The sequence below is a fragment of the Heptranchias perlo genome, chromosome 10 (genome assembly GCF_035084215.1).
Source record: "Heptranchias perlo isolate sHepPer1 chromosome 10, sHepPer1.hap1, whole genome shotgun sequence".
NCBI lineage: Eukaryota > Metazoa > Chordata > Chondrichthyes > Hexanchiformes > Hexanchidae > Heptranchias > Heptranchias perlo.
Genome location: NC_090334.1, coordinates 4701688 through 4723033, shown reverse-complemented (window position 1 = coordinate 4723033; position 21346 = coordinate 4701688). Strand labels below are relative to the sequence as shown.

General features: G+C 42.9%; 1 protein-coding gene across 1 annotated transcript in view; it reads right to left on the bottom strand.

Annotated features, from left to right (window-relative positions):
* The window catches only part of sptbn5 (spectrin, beta, non-erythrocytic 5), a 394215-nt gene that overhangs the window by 108520 nt on the left and 264349 nt on the right, over positions 1 to 21346 (bottom strand). Inside the window, exons 51-52 of the mRNA XM_067991151.1 lie at positions 5953 to 6099; positions 1879 to 2016 (exon numbers count right to left, since the gene is read on the bottom strand). Of these exons, the coding sequence (XP_067847252.1) occupies positions 1879 to 2016; positions 5953 to 6099 (285 nt within the window). The remainder of the gene's footprint in view (positions 1 to 1878; positions 2017 to 5952; positions 6100 to 21346) is intronic.

The window sequence follows — 21346 nt, the reverse complement described above, 5'->3', positions numbered from 1 at the left end:
ACACCCTGCCCCTCACCCCCAACGCACCCTGCCCCTCTCCCCAACGCACCCTGCCCCTCTCCCCAACGCGCCCTCGCCCCTCGCCGCAACGCGCCCTGCCCCTCGCCCCAACGCACCCTGCCCCTCACCCCCAACGCACCCTGCCCCTCACCCCCAACGCACGCTGCCTCTCACCCCCAACGCACCCTGCCCCTCACCCCCAACGCACCCTGCCCCTCTCCCCAACGCACCCTGCCCCTCTCCCCAACGCGCCCTCGCCCCTCGCCGCAACGCGCCCTGCCCCTCACCCCCAACGCACGCTGCCCCTCGCCGCAACGCGCCCTGCCCCTCGCCCCAACGCACCCTGCCCCTCACCCCCAACGCACTCTGCCCCTCACCCCCAACGCACCCTGCCCCTCACCCCCAACGCGCCCTGCCCCTCGCCCCAACGCGCCCTGCCCCTCACCCCCAACTCACCCTGCCCCTCACCCCCAACGCGCCCTGCCCCTCGCCCCAACGCACGCTGCCCCTCGCCCCAACGCACCCTGCCCCTCGCCCCAACGCACGCGGCCCCTCACCCCCAACGCACCCTGCCCCTCACCCCAACGCACCCTGCCCCTCACCCCAACGCACGCGGCCCCTCACCCCAATGCACGCTGCCCCTCACCCCCAACACGCTGCCCCTCACCCCCAACGCACCCTGCCCCTCACCCCAACGCACCCTGCCCCTCACCCCAACGCACCCTGCCCCTCACCCCAACGCACGCGGCCCCTCACCCCAATGCACGCTGCCCCTCACCCCCAACACGCGGCCCCTCACCCCCAACGCACCCTGCCCCTCACCCCAACGCACCCTGCCCCTCACCCCAACGCACCCTGCCCCTCACCCCAACGCACCCTGCCCCTCACCCCAACGCACGCTGCCCCTCACCCCCAACGCACGCGGCCCCTCACCCCCAACGCACGCGGCCCCTCACCCCCAACGCACGCGGCCCCTCACCCCCAACGCACGCGGCCCCTCACCCCCAACGCACGCGGCCCCTCACCCCCAACGCAAGCGGCCAGGGTAGTCCCTGGCAGAGTCTCTTCCCCAGCTCTGGGCACTCAAGGCCATCTTTATTAAATCGAGTGTGCAGCCCGGATGGGGTGAGCTAACCTGGGGTGTTGTGCTCAGTATTGCTCAGTACCACACCAGGCAGGTCACTCACCAACTAACGGACTAGCCAACAGGCCTCGGCTCGCCCGATGGCCCACGGGCCTCGGCTCGCCCGATGGCCCACGGGCCTCGGCTCGCCCGATGGCCCACGGGCCTCGGCTCGCCCGATCGCCCACGGGCCTCGGCTCACCAGTTCAGTTCAAAAGAAATTGTCTCAGCGGCAAACATTGGGTCAGCTCTGCTTTTTGACTTGTTACACACTCTCATGCCTCAGTTTATGGCGGGGGCAGGATTGATGGTGAAAGAGAACTCCGTACTCTGCTGCACCATGATTGTCGAAAGTAATTTAAACATCAGCGAGAACAGAACTTTCCCTGAAACTTATACTGAGAGAGGAGCTACAAGTGGGGAAATAACCCATGGGTAGTGGAGGGGGAAATCAGCAAGGGCTCCCTCCTGATTACTATCCAGTAACTGGTGCTGATGAGTGCACCAATGTGTGACTATAGGACTGGCCTTAGATGTGATGCCCCCATGGTCCAATATACTGCCAACACTCACGCAAAGAGTGGCCACGTGGGGCAGGTATTAGAAGGGGTTGTGCAGGTGGAACCGTACTGCGAGAGTCAGCGTCTCAGGGGAGACGGAGTCAACGTGAAGCCAGCGGGGAGCTGATGTAATATTACCGATGTTAACACTCACAATGAGATCAAAGGTACAAGAGTTTGATAACATTCATCCACCTTATGTGCATCCACCAGCTTGGACCTCTTCTCACGGCAGTTCTCCAGCAGCTCCTTCCATAGGTCCTGAATCTGTTTCATCCGGGGCTCAATCTCATCAACAGCGTAATGTCCAGCGTTAATCATCCGCTCCCCTTCCTGCAACGGGATACAGTCAGAAACAACAATGTGAATGGGGAGTAAGCACAAACCAGACAGAATGGGAGTGACCTCACCTCCAAAAAACAGACAGAAAGGGAGTGACCTCACCTCCAAAAAACAGACAGAATGGGAGTGACCTCACCTCCAAAAAACAGACAGAATGGGAGTGACCTCACCTCCAAAAAACAGACAGAATGGGAGTGACCTCACCTCCAAAAAACAGACAGAAAGGGAGTGACCTCACCTCCAAAAAACAGACAGAATGGGAGTGACCTCACCTCCAAAAAACAGACAGAATGGGAGTGACCTCACCTCCAAAAAACAGACAGAATGGGAGTGACCTCACCTCCAAAAAACAGACAGAATGGGAGTGACCTCACCTCCAAAAAACAGACAGAATGGGAGTGACCTCACCTCCACAAACCAGACAGAAAGGGAGTGACCTCACCTCCAAAAAACAGACAGAATGGGAGTGACCTCACCTCCACAAACCAGACAGAAAGGGAGTGACCTCACCTCCAAAAAACAGACAGAATGGGAGTGACCTCACCTCCAAAAAACAGACAGAATGGGAGTGACCTCACCTCCACAAACCAGATAGAATGGGAGTGACCTCACGTCCACAAACCAGACAGAAAGGGAGTGACCTCACCTCCAAAAAACAGACAGAATGGGAGTGACCTCACCTCCACAAACCAGATAGAATGGGAGTGACCTCACGTCCACAAACCAGACAGAATGGGAGTGACCTCACCTCCAAAAAACAGACAGAATGGGAGTGACCTCGCCTCCACAAACCAGATAGAATGGGAGTGACCTCACCTCCACAAACCAGACAGTGACCTCAAGGTTGCACAGACTAGGCTTGTATTCCCTTGAGTTCAGATGGTTGAGGGGTGATCTAATTGATCTAATTAAAGGAGTCGATAGGATAGAGAGACTATTTCCTCTGGTAGGTGAATCTAGAACACGGAGGTATAATCTTAAAATTATAGCTGGGCCATTTAGCTGTGAGGTCAATTTTTCACACAGAAGTTAATGGAAACCTAGAACTGTCCCCCAAAAAGCTGTTGAGGCTAGGTCAAATGAAAATTTGAACACTGAGAGTGATAGATTTTTGTTAGGCAAGAGTGACAAGGGATATGGAACAAAGGTGGGTAAATGGGGTTGAGGTACAGATCAGCCATGATGTAACTGAATGGCGGTTACAGGCTCATGGGGCTGAATGGTAACTCCTGTTCCTATGACTTTGATTGAGAGTTGTTTGAGACCTTTTGAGAAGGGGAGGGAGCCATTCATTGGCTGGAGCCTCTGTGATGGACAGCTAGGGGGCAAATTCCTCCCTTTACATAATTATATTGGTAGTCCACAGCAAAGAGTGTTTGAATCTCACAACTACCAGCTATAAGACTGAGTATTTTAAGTTGTGGCAGTTAGTCGGGGGTTAAGATAGATTGAGTTTACAGAAGGTGGACATCCATTTAAGGTCTATCTTTAGAGCGAAAGCGAACGGTGTCTTTATTATTTTTGTGCATGTGAGGAGTGTAGAGAAATACACATTTCACTGTCATACCAACTACTTTTCATTCGCCTTGTGTTAATAAAACCAAAGTCTCGATTTGGTAAGTGTGTTTATCAAGTTTGGAAAAGAAAAGGATCACTTGGTGGTACATGGGACATTCCACTACTCAGTGCACAGAGTGTGGGCTCTCTGTGACAATCCCTTGGTCTCACTATTATTTCACTAGATATTGGGCAGAAAAAGGGACACACCAGATCATAAGGCACTTGAGGTTTGCTACAGGATTGACTGGTTTGGGTTGAATATCAGAAAATATCTAGCAGTACAAACCCAAAAACATAACACTACTCCATTAAGACTGGCAATGTCCTAGTGGTAGGGAGGCAACAGGGTAAGAACTAATGATTGTGGTACAGAACATTGTACCTGGGCTTTCTTCTGCAAGGATTTTATCCACATTATAGAAGCAGTGGAACTTCTGGGGACCAGAGACCACATCATGATTCTATTTATTATCTGTTTCTTATAAAATACAAGCTAAAAAATTCAGCACAGACATAAGGCACATACTTTGAAAAACTTGGTTGAAGTCATTGAAACATAATTGTTACATCGAGTTACGTCGAGACTACAGCACAGAAACAGGCCATTCGAACCAACTGGTCTATGCCGACGTTTACCCTTCACACAAGCATCCTCCCTCCCTACTTCATCTAACCCTATCTGGACACCCTTCTTTTCCTTTCTCCTTCATATCCAGCTTCCCTTTAAATGTATGTGTGTTATTTGCCTCAACTACTCCTTGTGGTAGCGAGTTCCACATTCTTACCACTCTCCTGAATTCCCTATTGGATTTATTAGTGACTATTTTATATTGGTAACCTCTAGTTTTGGGCTCCCCCACAAATGGAAACATTTTCTCTACGTCTACCCTATCAAACCCTTTCATAATCTTAAAGACCTCTATCAGGTCACCCCTCAGCCTTCTATTTTCTATAGTAAAGAGCCCCAGCCTGTTAAGTCTTTCTTGATAAGTATATCCTCTCAGTTCTGGTATCATCCTTGTGAATCTTTTTTGAATCCTCTCCAATGCCTCTATATCTTTTTTATAATATGGAGGCCAGAACTGTGCACAGTACTCCAAGTGTGGTCTAACCAAGGTTCTTTACAAGTTTAACATAACTTTTCTGCTTTTCAATTCTATGCCTCTAGAAATAAACCCCAGTGCTTTATTTCCCTTTTTTATGGCCTTATTAACCTGCGTCGCTACTTTTCGTGATTTGTGTATCTGTATCCCGAGATCCCTTTGCTCCTCTACCCCATTCAGACTCTTATTATCCCAGCAGTATGTGGCCTCCTTATTCTTCCTACCAAAATGCACCACCTCACACTTATCTACATTGAAATTCATTTGCCAATTACACATCCATTCTGCAAGTTTATTAATGACCTCCTGTATTTTGACCCATTCTTCCTTTGTATTAACTACACCCCCCAATTTGGTGTCATCTACAAATTTTGAAATTGTAATTCCGATTTCCAAACCAAAATCATTAATGTAAATTGTGAACAACAGTGGTCCCAGCACCGATCCCTGTGGAACACCACTTCCCACCTTTTGCCAGTCTGAGTAGCTACCCTTAACTGTTTTCTGTTTTGTAGCCAGTTTGCTATCCATTCTACGACCTGTCCACATACTCTACATGCTCTGACCTTAGTCATGAGTCCACTATGTGGTACCTTATCAAAGACCTTTTGAAAATCCAAATATATTATGTCTACTACATTACCCTTGTCTACTCTTTCTGTTACTTCTTCAAAGAATTCAGTAAAGTTGGTCAAGAATGACTTTCTCTTCTGAAATCCGTGCTGACTTTCCCTATTATATTTTTGTTCTCTAGATGTCTTTCTATTACATCTTTGAGTAAAGATTCCATTATCTTTCCTACCACCAACATTAAGCTAATTGGTCTATAGTTCCCTGGACTTGTTCTATCTCCCCTTTCAAATATACAAACTCTTTGAATCTCATTGACTAAAATACTGTTGAATATGCAAAACAGAAAAATCAACATAAACTAAACAAACTGTGCCCAAAACAGGTAGAGTGCATTTAAAATTGGATTTTTTTTAAAGAAGAAAAACTATACAAGACCCAAAAGCGGAAACAAATATTTGGCCTCAGATACAGGAGTATACTTTTGAGTGCATGCATTCCTTTTATTTGAACCTGAAGGCGAAATGTTCTGCCCGCTCGGAATAAAGGTAAAGCTGCATTGGTGGCCATGAATACTTCCTCCATTGAGCTGAGCAGACAATTCTGGGCAGTCAGTTCCCTGTTCCACAGATGACTGTTGCTGCACAAGAGCCTCAATTGCGCCAGTAGCTGAATTTCGAACAGAAGCTCTCACCGTGTCGATGCTCTGGATCCTGTTCTGGTTGGCCATGATTTCGGCCTCGAAGGTTTGGTGTTTCTGCAGTTTGCCCTGCAGGTTGCTGGGCTCCGTCCAGCTCTCGTCCAGGGCCACAATGATCTTTTCATTCAGCCACGTCACAGCCTGAAGAATTTGTGCAGAAAACAATCCACAATCCATTAGTAAAACACATACACATCAGCCCATCCCCATCCTATGTGCCTCCTCTTCCTCCCTCCCCCACCCCTCTAATTGGTCTCCTAACCCTATGGATCAGATGTAAACATTTACTGTCTTTTGGATGAGATGTTAAACCAAGGCTCCCTCTGTAAAAGATCCCACAGCACAATTTTGAAGTTGAGAAAAGGAGTTTTCCCCGGTGTCCCGGCCCTTATTTATCACTCAACCAACATCACGAATACAGATGGTCTGGTCATTATCTTCATTGCTGCTTGGGGGACCATGCTGTGTGCAAATTGACTGCTGCGTTTCCTACATTACAACAGTGACTATAATTCAAAAGTACTTTATTGCATGTGATATGCTGTGGGACAATTTTGTGAAATGGGATAAAAACCTAGCTCTCTCTCACTAGCCTCATCTCTTTGTCTGGTGCACAGACACAGGGGCCCCCTCTGTTACCTCACCATCATGGCTGTACCTCACCCAACATTCTGGATAGCGAGGGCTGACAAACTATCAGGTGTTACCAGGATTATTGAAAGTATCTGGTCTTAGCCAGTTTATTAACAGTGTCTGGTGTTACTCGGTTTATTAACAGTATCTGGTGTTACCTGGTTTATTAACAGTATCTGGTGTGACCCGGTTTATTAACAGTATCTGGTGTTACCCGGTTTATTAATAGTATCTGGTGTTACCCGGTTTATTAACAGTATCTGGTGTTAACCGGTTTATTAACAGTATCTGGTGTTACCCGGTTTATTAGCAGTGTCTGGTGTTACTCGGTTTATTAACAGTATCTGGTGTTACCTGGTTTATTAACAGTATCTGGTGTTACCCGGTTTATTAACAGTATCTGGTGTGACCCGGTTTATTAACAGTATCTGGTGTTACCCGGTTTATTAATAGTATCTGGTGTTACCCGGTTTATTAACAGTATCTGGTGTTACCCGGTTTATTAACAGTATCTGGTGTTACCCGGTATATTAACAGTATCTGGTGTTACCCGGTATATTAACAGTGGCTGGGGTTACCCGGTTTATTAACAGTATCTGGTGTTACCCGGTTTATTAACAGTATCTGGTGTTACCCGGTATATTAACAGTATCTGGTGTTACCCAGTTTATTAACAGTATCTGGTGTTACCCGGTATATTAACAGTGGCTGGGGTTACCCAGTTTATTAACAGTATCTGGTGTTACCCAGTTTATAGACAGTATCTGGTGTTACCCAGTTTATAGACAGTATCTGGTGTTACCCAGTTTATTAACAGTATCTGGTGTTACCCAGTTTATAGACAGTATCTGGTGTTACCCAGTTTATAGACAGTATCTGGTGTTACCCAGTTTATTAACAGTATCTTGTGTTACCCAGTTTATAGACAGTATCTGGTGTTACCCAGTTTATAGACAGTATCTGGTGTTACCCAGTTTATTAACAGTATCTTCTGTTACCCAGTTTATAGACAGTATCTGGTGTTACCCAGTTTATTAACAGTATCTGGTGTTACCCGGTTTATTAACAGTATCTGGTGTTACCCGGTATATTAACAGTATCTGGTGTTACCCGGTATATTAACAGTGGCTGGGGTTACCCGGTTTATTAACAGTATCTGGTGTTACCCGGTTTATTAACAGTATCTGGTGTTACCCGGTATATTAACAGTATCTGGTGTTACCCAGTTTATTAACAGTATCTGGTGTTACCCGGTATATTAACAGTGGCTGGGGTTACCCAGTTTATTAACAGTATCTGGTGTTACCCAGTTTATAGACAGTATCTGGTGTTACCCAGTTTATAGACAGTATCTGGTGTTACCCAGTTTATTAACAGTATCTGGTGTTACCCAGTTTATAGACAGTATCTGGTGTTACCCAGTTTATAGACAGTATCTGGTGTTACCCAGTTTATTAACAGTATCTTGTGTTACCCAGTTTATAGACAGTATCTGGTGTTACCCAGTTTATAGACAGTATCTGGTGTTACCCAGTTTATTAACAGTATCTTCTGTTACCCAGTTTATAGACAGTATCTGGTGTTACCCAGTTTATTAACAGTATCTGCTGTTACCCGGTTTATAAACAGTGTCTGGTGTTACCCAGTTTATTAACAGTAACTGGTGTTACCCGGTTCATTAACAGTATCTGGTATTACCCAGTTTATTAACAGTATCTGGTCTTACCCGGTTTTTGTCTGGGTCAGAGGCTTTTGATAAGGTCCCACACAAGAGGTTAGTGTGCAAAATTAAAGCACATGGGATTGGGGGGAATATACTGGCATGGAATGAGAATTGGTTAACAGACAGGAAACAGAGAGTAGGAATAAACGGGTCTTTTTCTGGGTGGCAGGCAGTGACGAGTGGGGTACCGCAGGGATCAGTGCTTGGGCCCCAGCTATTCACAATATATATCAATGATTTGGATGAGGGAACTGAATGTAACATTTCCAAGTTTGCGGACGACACAAAGCTGGGGTGGAATGTGAGTCGTGAGGAGGATGCAAAGAGGCTCCAATGTGATTTAGACAAGTTGGGTGAGTGGGCAAGAACTTGGCAGATGCAGTATAACGTGGATAAATGTGAGGTTATCCACTTTGGTTGTAAAAACAGAAAGGCAGATTATCTGAATGGTGATAAATTGGAAAAAGGGGAGGTGCAACGAGACCTGGGTGTCCTTGTACACCAGTCGCTGAAAGCGAGCATTCAGGTGCAGCAAGCTGTTAGGAAGTCGAATGGTATGTTGGCCTTCATTGCAAAAGGATTTGAGTACAGGAGCAGGGATGTCTTACTGCAGTTATGCAGGGCCTTGGTGAGACCACATCTGGAGTATTGTGTGCAGTTTTGGTCTCCTTATCTGAGGAAGGATGTCCTTGCCATGGAGGGAGTGCAATGAAGGTTTACCAGACTGATTCCTGAGATGGCAGGACTGACATATGAAGAGCGATTGGGTCGACTAGGCCTATATTTACTAGAGTTCAGAAGAATGAGAGGTGATCTCATCGAAACATACAAAATTCTAACAGGACTAGACAGACTAGATGCAGGGAGGATGTTTCCAATGGCTGGGGAGTCCAGAACCAGGGGGCACAGTCTCAGGATACGGGGTAAGCCATTTAGAACCGACATGAGGAGAAATTTCTACACTCTGAGGGTGGTGAACCTGTGGAATTCTCCACCACAGAAGGCAGTGGAGGCCAAGTCATTAGATGTATTCAAGAAGGAGATAGATACATTTCATAATGCTAAAGGGATCAAGAGATATGGGGAAAAAGCGGGAACAGGGTACGGAGTTAGACGATCAGCCATGATCATTTTGAATGGCGGAGCAGGCCCGATGGGCCGAATGGCATACTCTTGCTCCTATTTTCTATGTTTCTATGTTTATTAACAGTATCTGTTGTTACCCGGTTTATTAACAGTATCTGGTGTTACCCGGTTTATTAACAGTATCTGGTGTTACCCAGTTTATTAACAGCATCTGGTGTTACCTGGTTTATTAACAGTGTCTGGTGTTACCCAGTTTATTAACAGTATCTGGTGTTACCTGGTTTATAAACAGTATCTGGTGTTACCTGGTTTATTAACAGTATCTGGTGTTACCCGGTTTATTAACAGTATCTGGTGTTACCCGGTTTATTAACAGTATCTGGTGTTACCCGGTATATTAACAGTATCTGGTGTTACCCAGTTTATTAACAGTATCTGGTGTTACCCGGTATATTAACAGTGGCTGGGGTTACCCAGTTTATTAACAGTATCTGGTGTTACCCAGTTTATAGACAGTATCTGGTGTTACCCAGTTTATAGACAGTATCTGGTGTTACCCAGTTTATTAACAGTATCTGGTGTTACCCAGTTTATAGACAGTATCTGGTGTTACCCAGTTTATAGACAGTATCTGGTGTTACCCAGTTTATTAACAGTATCTTGTGTTACCCAGTTTATAGACAGTATCTGGTGTTACCCAGTTTATAGACAGTATCTGGTGTTACCCAGTTTATTAACAGTATCTTCTGTTACCCAGTTTATAGACAGTATCTGGTGTTACCCAGTTTATTAACAGTATCTGCTGTTACCCGGTTTATAAACAGTGTCTGGTGTTACCCAGTTTATTAACAGTAACTGGTGTTACCCGGTTCATTAACAGTATCTGGTATTACCCAGTTTATTAACAGTATCTGGTCTTACCCGGTTTTTGTCTGGGTCAGAGGCTTTTGATAAGGTCCCACACAAGAGGTTAGTGTGCAAAATTAAAGCACATGGGATTGGGGGGAATATACTGGCATGGAATGAGAATTGGTTAACAGACAGGAAACAGAGAGTAGGAATAAATGGGTCTTTTTCTGGGTGGCAGGCAGTGACGAGTGGGGTACCGCAGGGATCAGTGCTTGGGCCCCAGCTATTCACAATATATATCAATGATTTGGATGAGGGAACTGAATGTAACATTTCCAAGTTTGCGGACGACACAAAGCTGGGGTGGAATGTGAGTCGTGAGGAGGATGCAAAGAGGCTCCAATGTGATTTAGACAAGTTGGGTGAGTGGGCAAGAACTTGGCAGATGCAGTATAACGTGGATAAATGTGAGGTTATCCACTTTGGTTGTAAAAACAGAAAGGCAGATTATCTGAATGGTGATAAATTGGAAAAAGGGGAGGTGCAACGAGACCTGGGTGTCCTTGTACACCAGTCGCTGAAAGCGAGCATTCAGGTGCAGCAAGCTGTTAGGAAGTCGAATGGTATGTTGGCCTTCATTGCAAAAGGATTTGAGTACAGGAGCAGGGATGTCTTACTGCAGTTATGCAGGGCCTTGGTGAGACCACATCTGGAGTATTGTGTGCAGTTTTGGTCTCCTTATCTGAGGAAGGATGTCCTTGCCATGGAGGGAGTGCAATGAAGGTTTACCAGACTGATTCCTGAGATGGCAGGACTGACATATGAAGAGCGATTGGGTCGACTAGGCCTATATTTACTAGAGTTCAGAAGAATGGGAGGTGATCTCATCGAAACATACAAAATTCTAACAGGACTAGACAGACTAGATGCAGGGAGGATGTTTCCAATGGCTGGGGAGTCCAGAACCAGGGGGCACAGTCTCAGGATACGGGGTAAGCCATTTAGAACCGACATGAGGAGAAATTTCTACACTCTGAGGGTGGTGAACCTGTGGAATTCTCCACCACAGAAGGCAGTGGAGGCCAAGTCATTAGATGTATTCAAGAAGGAGATAGATACATTTCATAATGCTAAAGGGATCAAGAGATATGGGGAAAAAGCGGGAACAGGGTACGGAGTTAGACGATCAGCCATGATCATTTTGAATGGCGGAGCAGGCCCGATGGGCCGAATGGCATACTCTTGCTCCTATTTTCTATGTTTCTATGTTTATTAACAGTATCTGTTGTTACCCGGTTTATTAACAGTATCTGGTGTTACCCGGTTTGTTAACAGTATCTGGTGTTACCCGGTTTATTAACAGTATCTGGTGTTACCCAGTTTATTAACAGTATCTGGTGTTACCCAGTTTATTAACAGTATCTGGTGTTACCCGGTTTGTTAACAGTATCTGGTATTACCCAGTTTATAAACAGTATCTGGTGTTACCCAGTTTATAAACAGAATCTGGTGTTACCCGGTTTGTTAACAGTATCTGGTATTACCCGGTTTATAAACAGTATCTGGTGTTACCCAGTTTATAAACAGTATCTGGTGTTACCCGGTTTATAAACAGTATCTGGTGTTACCCGGTTTATTAACAGTATCTGGTGTTACCCGGTTTATTAACAGTATCTGGTATTACCCGGTTTATTAACAGTATCTGGTGTTACCCGGTTTGTTAACAGTATCTGGTATTACCCAGTTTATAAACAGTATCTGGTGTTACCCAGTTTATAAACAGAATCTGGTGTTACCCGGTTTGTTAACAGTATCTGGTGTTACCCGGTTTATTAACAGTATCTGGTGTTACCCAGTTTATAAACAGAATCTGGTGTTACCCGGTTTATTAACAGTATCTGGTGTTACCCGGTTTATTAACAGTATCTGGTGTTACCCGGTTTGTTAACAGTATCTGGTATTACCCGGTTTATTAACAGTATCTGGTGTTACCCGGTTTATTAACAGTATCTGGTGTTACCCGGTTTATTAACAGTATTTGATGTTACCCGGTTTGTTAACAGTATCTGGTGTTACTCGGTTTATTAACAGTATCTGGTGTTACCCGGTTTATTAACAGTATTTGATGTTACCCGGTTTGTTAACAGTATCTGGTGTTACCCGGTTTATTAACAGTATCTGGTATTACCCGGTTTATTAACAGTATCTGGTGTTACCCGGTTTATTAACAGTATCTGGTGTTACCCGGTTTATTAACAGTATCTGGTGTTACCCGGTTTATAAACAGTATCTGGTGTTACTCGGTTTATTAACAGTATTTGATGTTACCCGGTTTGTGAACAGTATCTGGTGTTACCCGGTTTATAAACAGTGTCTGGTGTTACCCGGTTGATAAACAATATCTGGTGTTACCCGGTTTGTTAACAGAATCTGGTGTTACCCGGTTTATTAACAGTATCTGGTGTTACCTGGTTTATTAACAGTATCTGGTGTTACCCGGTTTATTAACAGTATCTGGTGTTACCCGGTTTATGAACAGTATCTGGTGTTACCTGGTTTATTAACAGTATCTGGTGTTACCTGGTTTATTAACAGTATCTGGTGTTACCCGGTTTATTAACAGTATCTGGTGTTACCTGGTTTATTAACAGTATCTGGTGTTACCCGGTTTATTAACAGTATCTGGTGTTACCCAGTTTATTAACAGCATCTGGTGTTACCTGGTTTATTAACAGTGTCTGGTGTTACCCAGTTTATTAACAGTATCTGGTGTTACCTGGTTTATAAACAGTATCTGGTGTTACCCTGTTTATTAACAGTATCTGGTGTTACCTGGTTTATAAACAGTATCTGGTGTTACCCTGTTTATTAACAGTATCTGGTGTTACACGGTTTATAAACAATATCTGGTGTTACCTGGTTTATTAACAGTATCTGGTGTTACCCGGTTTATTAACAGTATCTGGTGTTACCTGGTTTATAAACAGTATCTGGTGTTACCTGGTTTATAAACAGTATCTGGTGTTACCCGGTTTATAAACAATATCTGGTGTTACATGGTTTATAAACAATATCTGGTGTTACATGGTTTATAAACAAAATCTGGTGTTACCCTGTTTGTTAATAGTAACTGGTGTTACCCGGTTTATAAACAATATCTGGTGTTACATGGTTTATTAACAGTATCTGGTGTTACCCGGTTTGTTAATAGTATCTGGTGTTACCCGGTTTATAAACAGTATCTGGTGTTACCTGGTTTATAAACAGTATCTGGTGTTACCCGGTTTATTAACAGTATCTGGTGTTACCCGGTTTATTAACAGTGTCTGGTGTTACCTGGTTTATTAACAGTATCTGGTGTTACCCAGTTTATTAACAGTAACTGGTGTTACCCGGTTCATTAACAGTATCTGGTATTACCCAGTTTATTAACAGTATCTGGTCTTACCCGGTTTTTGTCTGGGTCAGAGGCTTTTGATAAGGTCCCACACAAGAGGTTAGTGTGCAAAATTAAAGCACATGGGATTGGGGGGAATATACTGGCATGGAATGAGAATTGGTTAACAGACAGGAAACAGAGAGTAGGAATAAACGGGTCTTCTTCTGGGTGGCAGGCAGTGACGAGTGGGGTACCGCAGGGATCAGTGCTTGGGCCCCAGCTATTCACAATATATATCAATGATTTGGATGAGGGAACTGAATGTAACATTTCCAAGTTTGCGGACGACACAAAGCTGGGGTGGAATGTGAGTCGTGAGGAGGATGCAAAGAGGCTCCAATGTGATTTGGACAAGTTGGGTGAGTGGGCAAGAACTTGGCAGATGCAGTATAACGTGGATAAATGTGAGGTTATCCACTTTGGTTGTAAAAACAGAAAGGCAGATTATCTGAATGGTGATAAATTGGAAAAAGGGGAGGTGCAACGAGACCTGGGTGTCCTTGTACACCAGTCGCTGAAAGCGAGCATTCAGGTGCAGCAAGCTGTTAGGAAGTCGAATGGTATGTTGGCCTTCATTGCAAAAGGATTTGAGTACAGGAGCAGGGATGTCTTACTGCAGTTATGCAGGGCCTTGGTGAGACCACATCTGGAGTATTGTGTGCAGTTTTGGTCTCCTTATCTGAGGAAGGATGTCCTTGCCATGGAGGGAGTGCAATGAAGGTTTACCAGACTGATTCCTGAGATGGCAGGACTGACATATGAAGAGCGATTGGGTCGACTAGGCCTATATTTACTAGAGTTCAGAAGAATGAGAGGTGATCTCATCGAAACATACAAAATTCTAACAGGACTAGACAGACTAGATGCAGGGAGGATGTTTCCAATGGCTGGGGAGTCCAGAACCAGGGGGCACAGTCTCAGGATACGGGGTAAGCCATTTAGAACCGACATGAGGAGAAATTTCTACACTCTGAGGGTGGTGAACCTGTGGAATTCTCCACCACAGAAGGCAGTGGAGGCCAAGTCATTAGATGTATTCAAGAAGGAGATAGATACATTTCATAATGCTAAAGGGATCAAGAGATATGGGGAAAAAGCGGGAACAGGGTACGGAGTTAGACGATCAGCCATGATCATTTTGAATGGCGGAGCAGGCCCGATGGGCCGAATGGCATACTCTTGCTCCTATTTTCTATGTTTCTATGTTTATTAACAGTATCTGTTGTTACCCGGTTTATTAACAGTATCTGGTGTTACCCGGTTTGTTAACAGTATCTGGTGTTACCCAGTTTATTAACAGTATCTGGTGTTACCCAGTTTATTACCAGTATCTGGTGTTACCCGGTTTGTTAACAGTATCTGGTATTACCCAGTTTATAAACAGTATCTGGTGTTACCCAGTTTATAAACAGAATCTGGTGTTACCCGGTTTGTTAACAGTATCTGGTGTTACCCAGTTTATAAACAGTATCTGGTGTTACCCGGTTTATTAACAGTATCTGGTGTTACCCGGTTTATTAACAGTATCTGGTGTTACCCGGTTTGTTAACAGTATCTGGTGTTACCCGGTTTATTAACAGTATCTGGTGTTACCCAGTTTATAAACAGAATCTGGTGTTACCCGGTTTATTAACAGTATCTGGTGTTACCCGGTTTATTAACAGTATCTGGTGTTACCCGGTTTGTTAACAGTATCTGGTATTACCTGGTTTATTAACAGTATCTGGTGTTACCCGGTTTATTAACAGTATCTGGTGTTACCCGGTTTATTAACAGTATTTGATGTTACCCGGTTTGTTAACAGTATCTGGTGTTACTCGGTTTATTAACAGTATCTGGTGTTACCCGGTTTATTAACAGTATCTGGTGTTACCCGGTTTATTAACAGTATTTGATGTTACCCGGTTTGTTAACAGTATCTGGTGTTACTCGGTTTATTAACAGTATCTGGTGTTACCCGGTTTATTAACAGTATTTGATGTTACCCGGTTTGTTAACAGTATCTGGTGTTACCCGGTTTATTAACAGTATCTGGTATTACCCGGTTTATTAACAGTATCTGGTATTACCCGGTTTATTAACAGTATCTGGTGTTACCCGGTTTATTAACAGTATCTGGTGTTACCCGGTTTATTAACAGTATCTGGTGTTACCCGGTTTATAAACAGTATCTGGTGTTACTCGGTTTATTAACAGTATTTGATGTTACCCGGTTTGTTAACAGTATCTGGTGTTACCCGGTTTATAAACAGTGTCTGGTGTTACCCGGTTGATAAACAATATCTGGTGTTACCCGGTTTGTTAACAGAATCTGGTGTTACCCGGTTTATTAACAGTATCTGGTGTTACCTGGTTTATTAACAGTATCTGGTGTTACCCGGTTTATGAACAGTATCTGGTGTTACCTGGTTTATTAACAGTGTCTGGTGTTACCTGGTTTATTAACAGTATCTGGTGTTACCCGGTTTATTAACAGTATCTGGTGTTACCCGGTTTATTAACAGTATCTGGTGTTACCCAGTTTATTAACAGCATCTGGTGTTACCTGGTTTATTAACAGTGTCTGGTGTTACCCAGTTTATTAACAGTATCTGGTGCTACCTGGTTTATAAACAGTATCTGGTGTTACCCTGTTTATTAACAGTATCTGGTGTTACCTGGTTTATAAACAGTATCTGGTGTTACCCTGTTTATTAACAGTATCTGGTGTTACACGGTTTATAAACAATATCTGGTGTTACCTGGTTTATTAACAGTATCTGGTGTTACCCGGTTTATTAACAGTATCTGGTGTTACCTGGTTTATAAACAGTATCTGGTGTTACCCAGTTTATTAACAGTATCTGGTGTTACCTGGTTTTTTAACAGTATCTGGTGTTACCCGGTTTATAAACAATATCTGGTGTTACATGGTTTATAAACAATATCTGGTGTTACATGGTTTATAAACAAAATCTGGTGTTACCCTGTTTGTTAATAGTAACTGGTGTTACCCGGTTTATAAACAATATCTGGTGTTACATGGTTTATTAACAGTATCTGGTGTTACCCGGTTTGTTAATAGTATCTGGTGTTACCCGGTTTATAAACAGTATCTGGTGTTACCTGGTTTATAAACAGTATCTGGTGTTACCCGGTTTATTAACAGTATCTGGTGTTACCCGGTTTATTAACAGTATCTGGTGTTACCCGGTTTAGAAGCAGTATCTGGTGTTACCCGGTTTATTAACAGTATCTGGTGTTACCTGGTTTATAAACAGTATCTGGTGTTACCCTGTTTATTTACAGTATCTGGTGTTACCTGGTTTATTAACAGTATCTGGTGTTACCCGGTTTATAAACAGTATCTGGTGTTACCTGGTTTATAAACAGTATCTGGTGTTACCCGGTTTATTAACAGTGTCTGGTGTTACCTGGTTTATTAACAGTATCTGGTGTTACCCGGTTTATTAACAGTATCTGGTGTTACCTGGTTTATTAACAGTGTCTGGTGTTACCTGGTTTATTAACAGTATCTGGTGTTACCCGGTTTATTAACAGTATCTGGTGTTACCCGGTTTATTAACAGTGTCTGGTGTTACCTGGTTTATTAACAGTATCTGGTGTTACCTGGTTTATTAACAGTGTCTGGTGTTACCCAGTTTATTAACAGTATCTGGTGTTACCTGGTTTATTAACAGTATCTGGTGTTGCCCTGTTTATTAACAGAATCTGGTGTTACCCGGTTTATTAACAGTATCTGGTGTTACCTGGTTTATTAACAGTATCTGGTGTTACCTGGTTTATTAACAGTATCTGGTGTTACCCGGTTTATGAACAGTATCTGGTGTTACCTGGTTTATTAACAGTATCTGGTGTTACCCGGTTTATTAACAGTATCTGGTGTTACCTGGTTTATTAACAGTGTCTGGTGTTACCCGGTTTATTAACAGTATCTGGTGTTACCCAGTTTATTAACAGTATCTGGTGTTACCTGGTTTATAAACAGTATCTGGTGTTACCCTGTTTATTAACAGTATCTGGTGTTACACGGTTTATAAACAATATCTGGTGTTACCTGGTTTATTAACAGTATCTGGTGTTACCCGGTTTATTAACAGTATCTGGTGTTACCTGGTTTATAAACAATATCTGGTGTTACCCAGTTTATTAACAGTATCTGGTGTTACCTGGTTTATTAACAGTATCTGGTGTTACCTGGTTTATAAACAATATCTGGTGTTACCTGGTTTATTTACAGTATCTGGTGTTACCCGGTTTATTAACAGTATCTGGTGTTACCCAGTTTATTAACAGTATCTGGTGTTACCCGGTTTATTAACAGTATCTGGTGTTACCCGGTTTGTTAACAGTATCTGGTGTTACCCGGATGGTTAACAGTATCTGGTGTTACCCGGTTTGTTAACAGTATCTGGTGTTACCCGGTTTGTTAACAGTATCTGGTGTTACCCGGTTTGTTAACAGTATCTGGTGTTACCCGGTTTATTAACAGTATCTGGTGTTACCCAGTTTATTAACAGTATCTGGTGTTACCTGGTTTATTAACAGTATCTGGTGTTACCCAGTTTATTAACAGTATCTGGTGTTACCTGGTTTATTATCAGTATCTGGTGTTACCCAGTTTATTAACAGTATCTGGTCTTACCTGGTTTATTATCAGTATCTGGTGTTACCCAGTTTATTAACAGTATCTGGTGTTACCTGGTTTATTATCAGTATCTGGTGTTACCCAGTTTATTAACAGTATCTGGTGTTACCCGGTTTATTAACAGTATCTGATGTTGCCCGGTTTATTATCAGTATCTGGTGTTACCCGGTTTATTAACAGTATCTGGTGTTACCCGGTTTGTTAACAGTATCTGGTGTTACCCGGTTTATTAACAGTATCTGGTGTTACCCAGTTTATTAACAGTATCTGGTGTTACCCGGTTTATTAACAGTATCTGGTGTTACCCGGTTTGTTAACAGTATCTGGTGTTACCCGGTTTATTAACAGTATCTGGTGTTACCCAGTTTATTATCAGTATCTGGTGTTACCCGGTTTATTAACAGTATCTGGTGTTACCCGGTTTATTAACAGTATCTGGTGTTACCTGGTTTATTCCCAGTATCTGGTGTTACCCGGTTTATTAACAGTATCTGGTGTTACCTGGTTTATTATCAGTATCTGGTGTTACCCAGTTTATTATCAGTATCTGGTGTTACCCAGTTTATTAACAGTATCTGGTGTTACCTGGTTTATTAACAGTATCTGATGTTGCCCTGTTTATTAACAGTATCTGGTGTTACCTGGTTTATTATCAGTATCTGGTGTTACCCAGTTTATAAACAGTATCTGGTGTTACCTGGTTTATTAACAGTATCTGGTGTTACCCGGTTTATTAACAGTATCTGGTGTTACCTGGTTTATTAACAGTATCTGGTGTTACCTGGTTTATTAACAGTATCTGGTGTTACCCGGTTTATGAACAGTATCTGGTGTTACCTGGTTTATTAACAGTGTCTGGTGTTACCTGGTTTATTAACAGTATCTGGTGTTACCCGGTTTATGAACAGTATCTGGTGTTACCCGGTTTATTAACAGTATCTGGTGTTACCCGGTTTATTAACAGTATCTGGTGTTACCCAGTTTATTAACAGCATCTGGTGTTACCTGGTTTATTAACAGTGTCTGGTGTTACCCAGTTTATTAACAGTATCTGGTGTTACCTGGTTTATAAACAGTATCTGGTGTTACCCTGTTTATTAACAGTATCTGGTGTTACCTGGTTTATAAACAGTATCTGGTGTTACCCTGTTTATTAACAGTATCTGGTGTTACACGGTTTATAAACAATATCTGGTGTTACCTGGTTTATTAACAGTATCTGGTGTTACCCGGTTTATTAACAGTATCTGGTGTTACCTGGTTTATAAACAGTATCTGGTGTTACCCAGTTTATTAACAGTATCTGGTGTTACCTGGTTTTTTAACAGTATCTGGTGTTACCCGGTTTATAAACAATATCTGGTGTTACATGGTTTATAAACAATATCTGGTGTTACATGGTTTATAAACAAAATCTGGTGTTACCCTGTTTGTTAATAGTAACTGGTGTTACCCGGTTTATAAACAATATCTGGTGTTACATGGTTTATTAACAGTATCTGGTGTTACCCGGTTTGTTAATAGTATCTGGTGTTACCCGGTTTATAAACAGTATCTGGTGTTACCTGGTTTATAAACAGTATCTGGTGTTACCCGGTTTATTAACAGTATCTGGTGTTACCCGGTTTATTAACAGTATCTGGTGTTACCCGGTTTAGAAGCAGTATCTGGTGTTACCCGGTTTATTAACAGTATCTGGTGTTACCTGGTTTATAAACAGTATCTGGTGTTACCCTGTTTATTTACAGTATCTGGTGTTACCTGGTTTATTAACAGTATCTGGTGTTACCCGGTTTATAAACAGTATCTGGTGTTACCTGGTTTATAAACAGTATCTGGTGTTACCCGGTTTATTAACAGTGTCTGGTGTTACCTGGTTTATTAACAGTATCTGGTGTTACCCGGTTTATTAACAGTATCTGGTGTTACCTGGTTTATTAACAGTGTCTGGTGTTACCTGGTTTATTAACAGTATCTGGTGTTACCCGGTTTATTAACAGTATCTGGTGTTACCCGGTTTATTAACAGTGTCTGGTGTTACCTGGTTTATTAACAGTATCTGGTGTTACCTGGTTTATTAACAGTGTCTGGTGTTACCCAGTTTATTAACAGTATCTGGTGTTACCTGGTTTATTAACAGTATCTGGTGTTGCCCTGTTTATTAACAGAATCTGGTGTTACCCGGTTTATTAACAGTATCTGGTGTTACCTGGTTTATTAACAGTATCTGGTGTTGCCCTGTTTATTAACAGAATCTGGTGTTACCCGGTTTATTAACAGTATCTGGTGTTACCTGGTTTATTAACAGTATCTGGTGTTACCTGGTTTATTAACAGTATCTGGTGTTACCCGGTTTATGAACAGTATCTGGTGTTACCTGGTTTATTAACAGTATCTGGTGTTACCCGGTTTATTAACAGTATCTGGTGTTACCTGGTTTATTAACAGTGTCTGGTGTTACCCGGTTTATTAACAGTATCTGGTGTTACCCAGTTTATTAACAGTATCTGGTGTTACCTGGTTTATAAACAGTATCTGGTGTTACCCTGTTTATTAACAGTATCTGGTGTTACACGGTTTATAAACAATATCTGGTGTTACCTGGTTTATTAACAGTATCTGGTGTTACCCGGTTTATTAACAGTATCTGGTGTTACCTGGTTTATAAACAATATCTGGTGTTACCCAGTTTATTAACAGTATCTGGTGTTACCTGGTTTATTAACAGTATCTGGTGTTACCTGGTTTATAAACAATATCTGGTGTTACCTGGTTTATTTACAGTATCTGGTGTTACCCGGTTTATTAACAGTATCTGGTGTTACCCAGTTTATTAACAGTATCTGGTGTTACCCGGTTTATTAACAGTGTCTGGTGTTACCCGGTTTATTAACAGTATCTGGTGTTACCCGGTTTGTTAACAGTATCTGGTGTTACCCGGATGGTTAACAGTATCTGGTGTTACCCGGTTTGTTAACAGTATCTGGTGTTACCCGGTTTGTTAACAGTA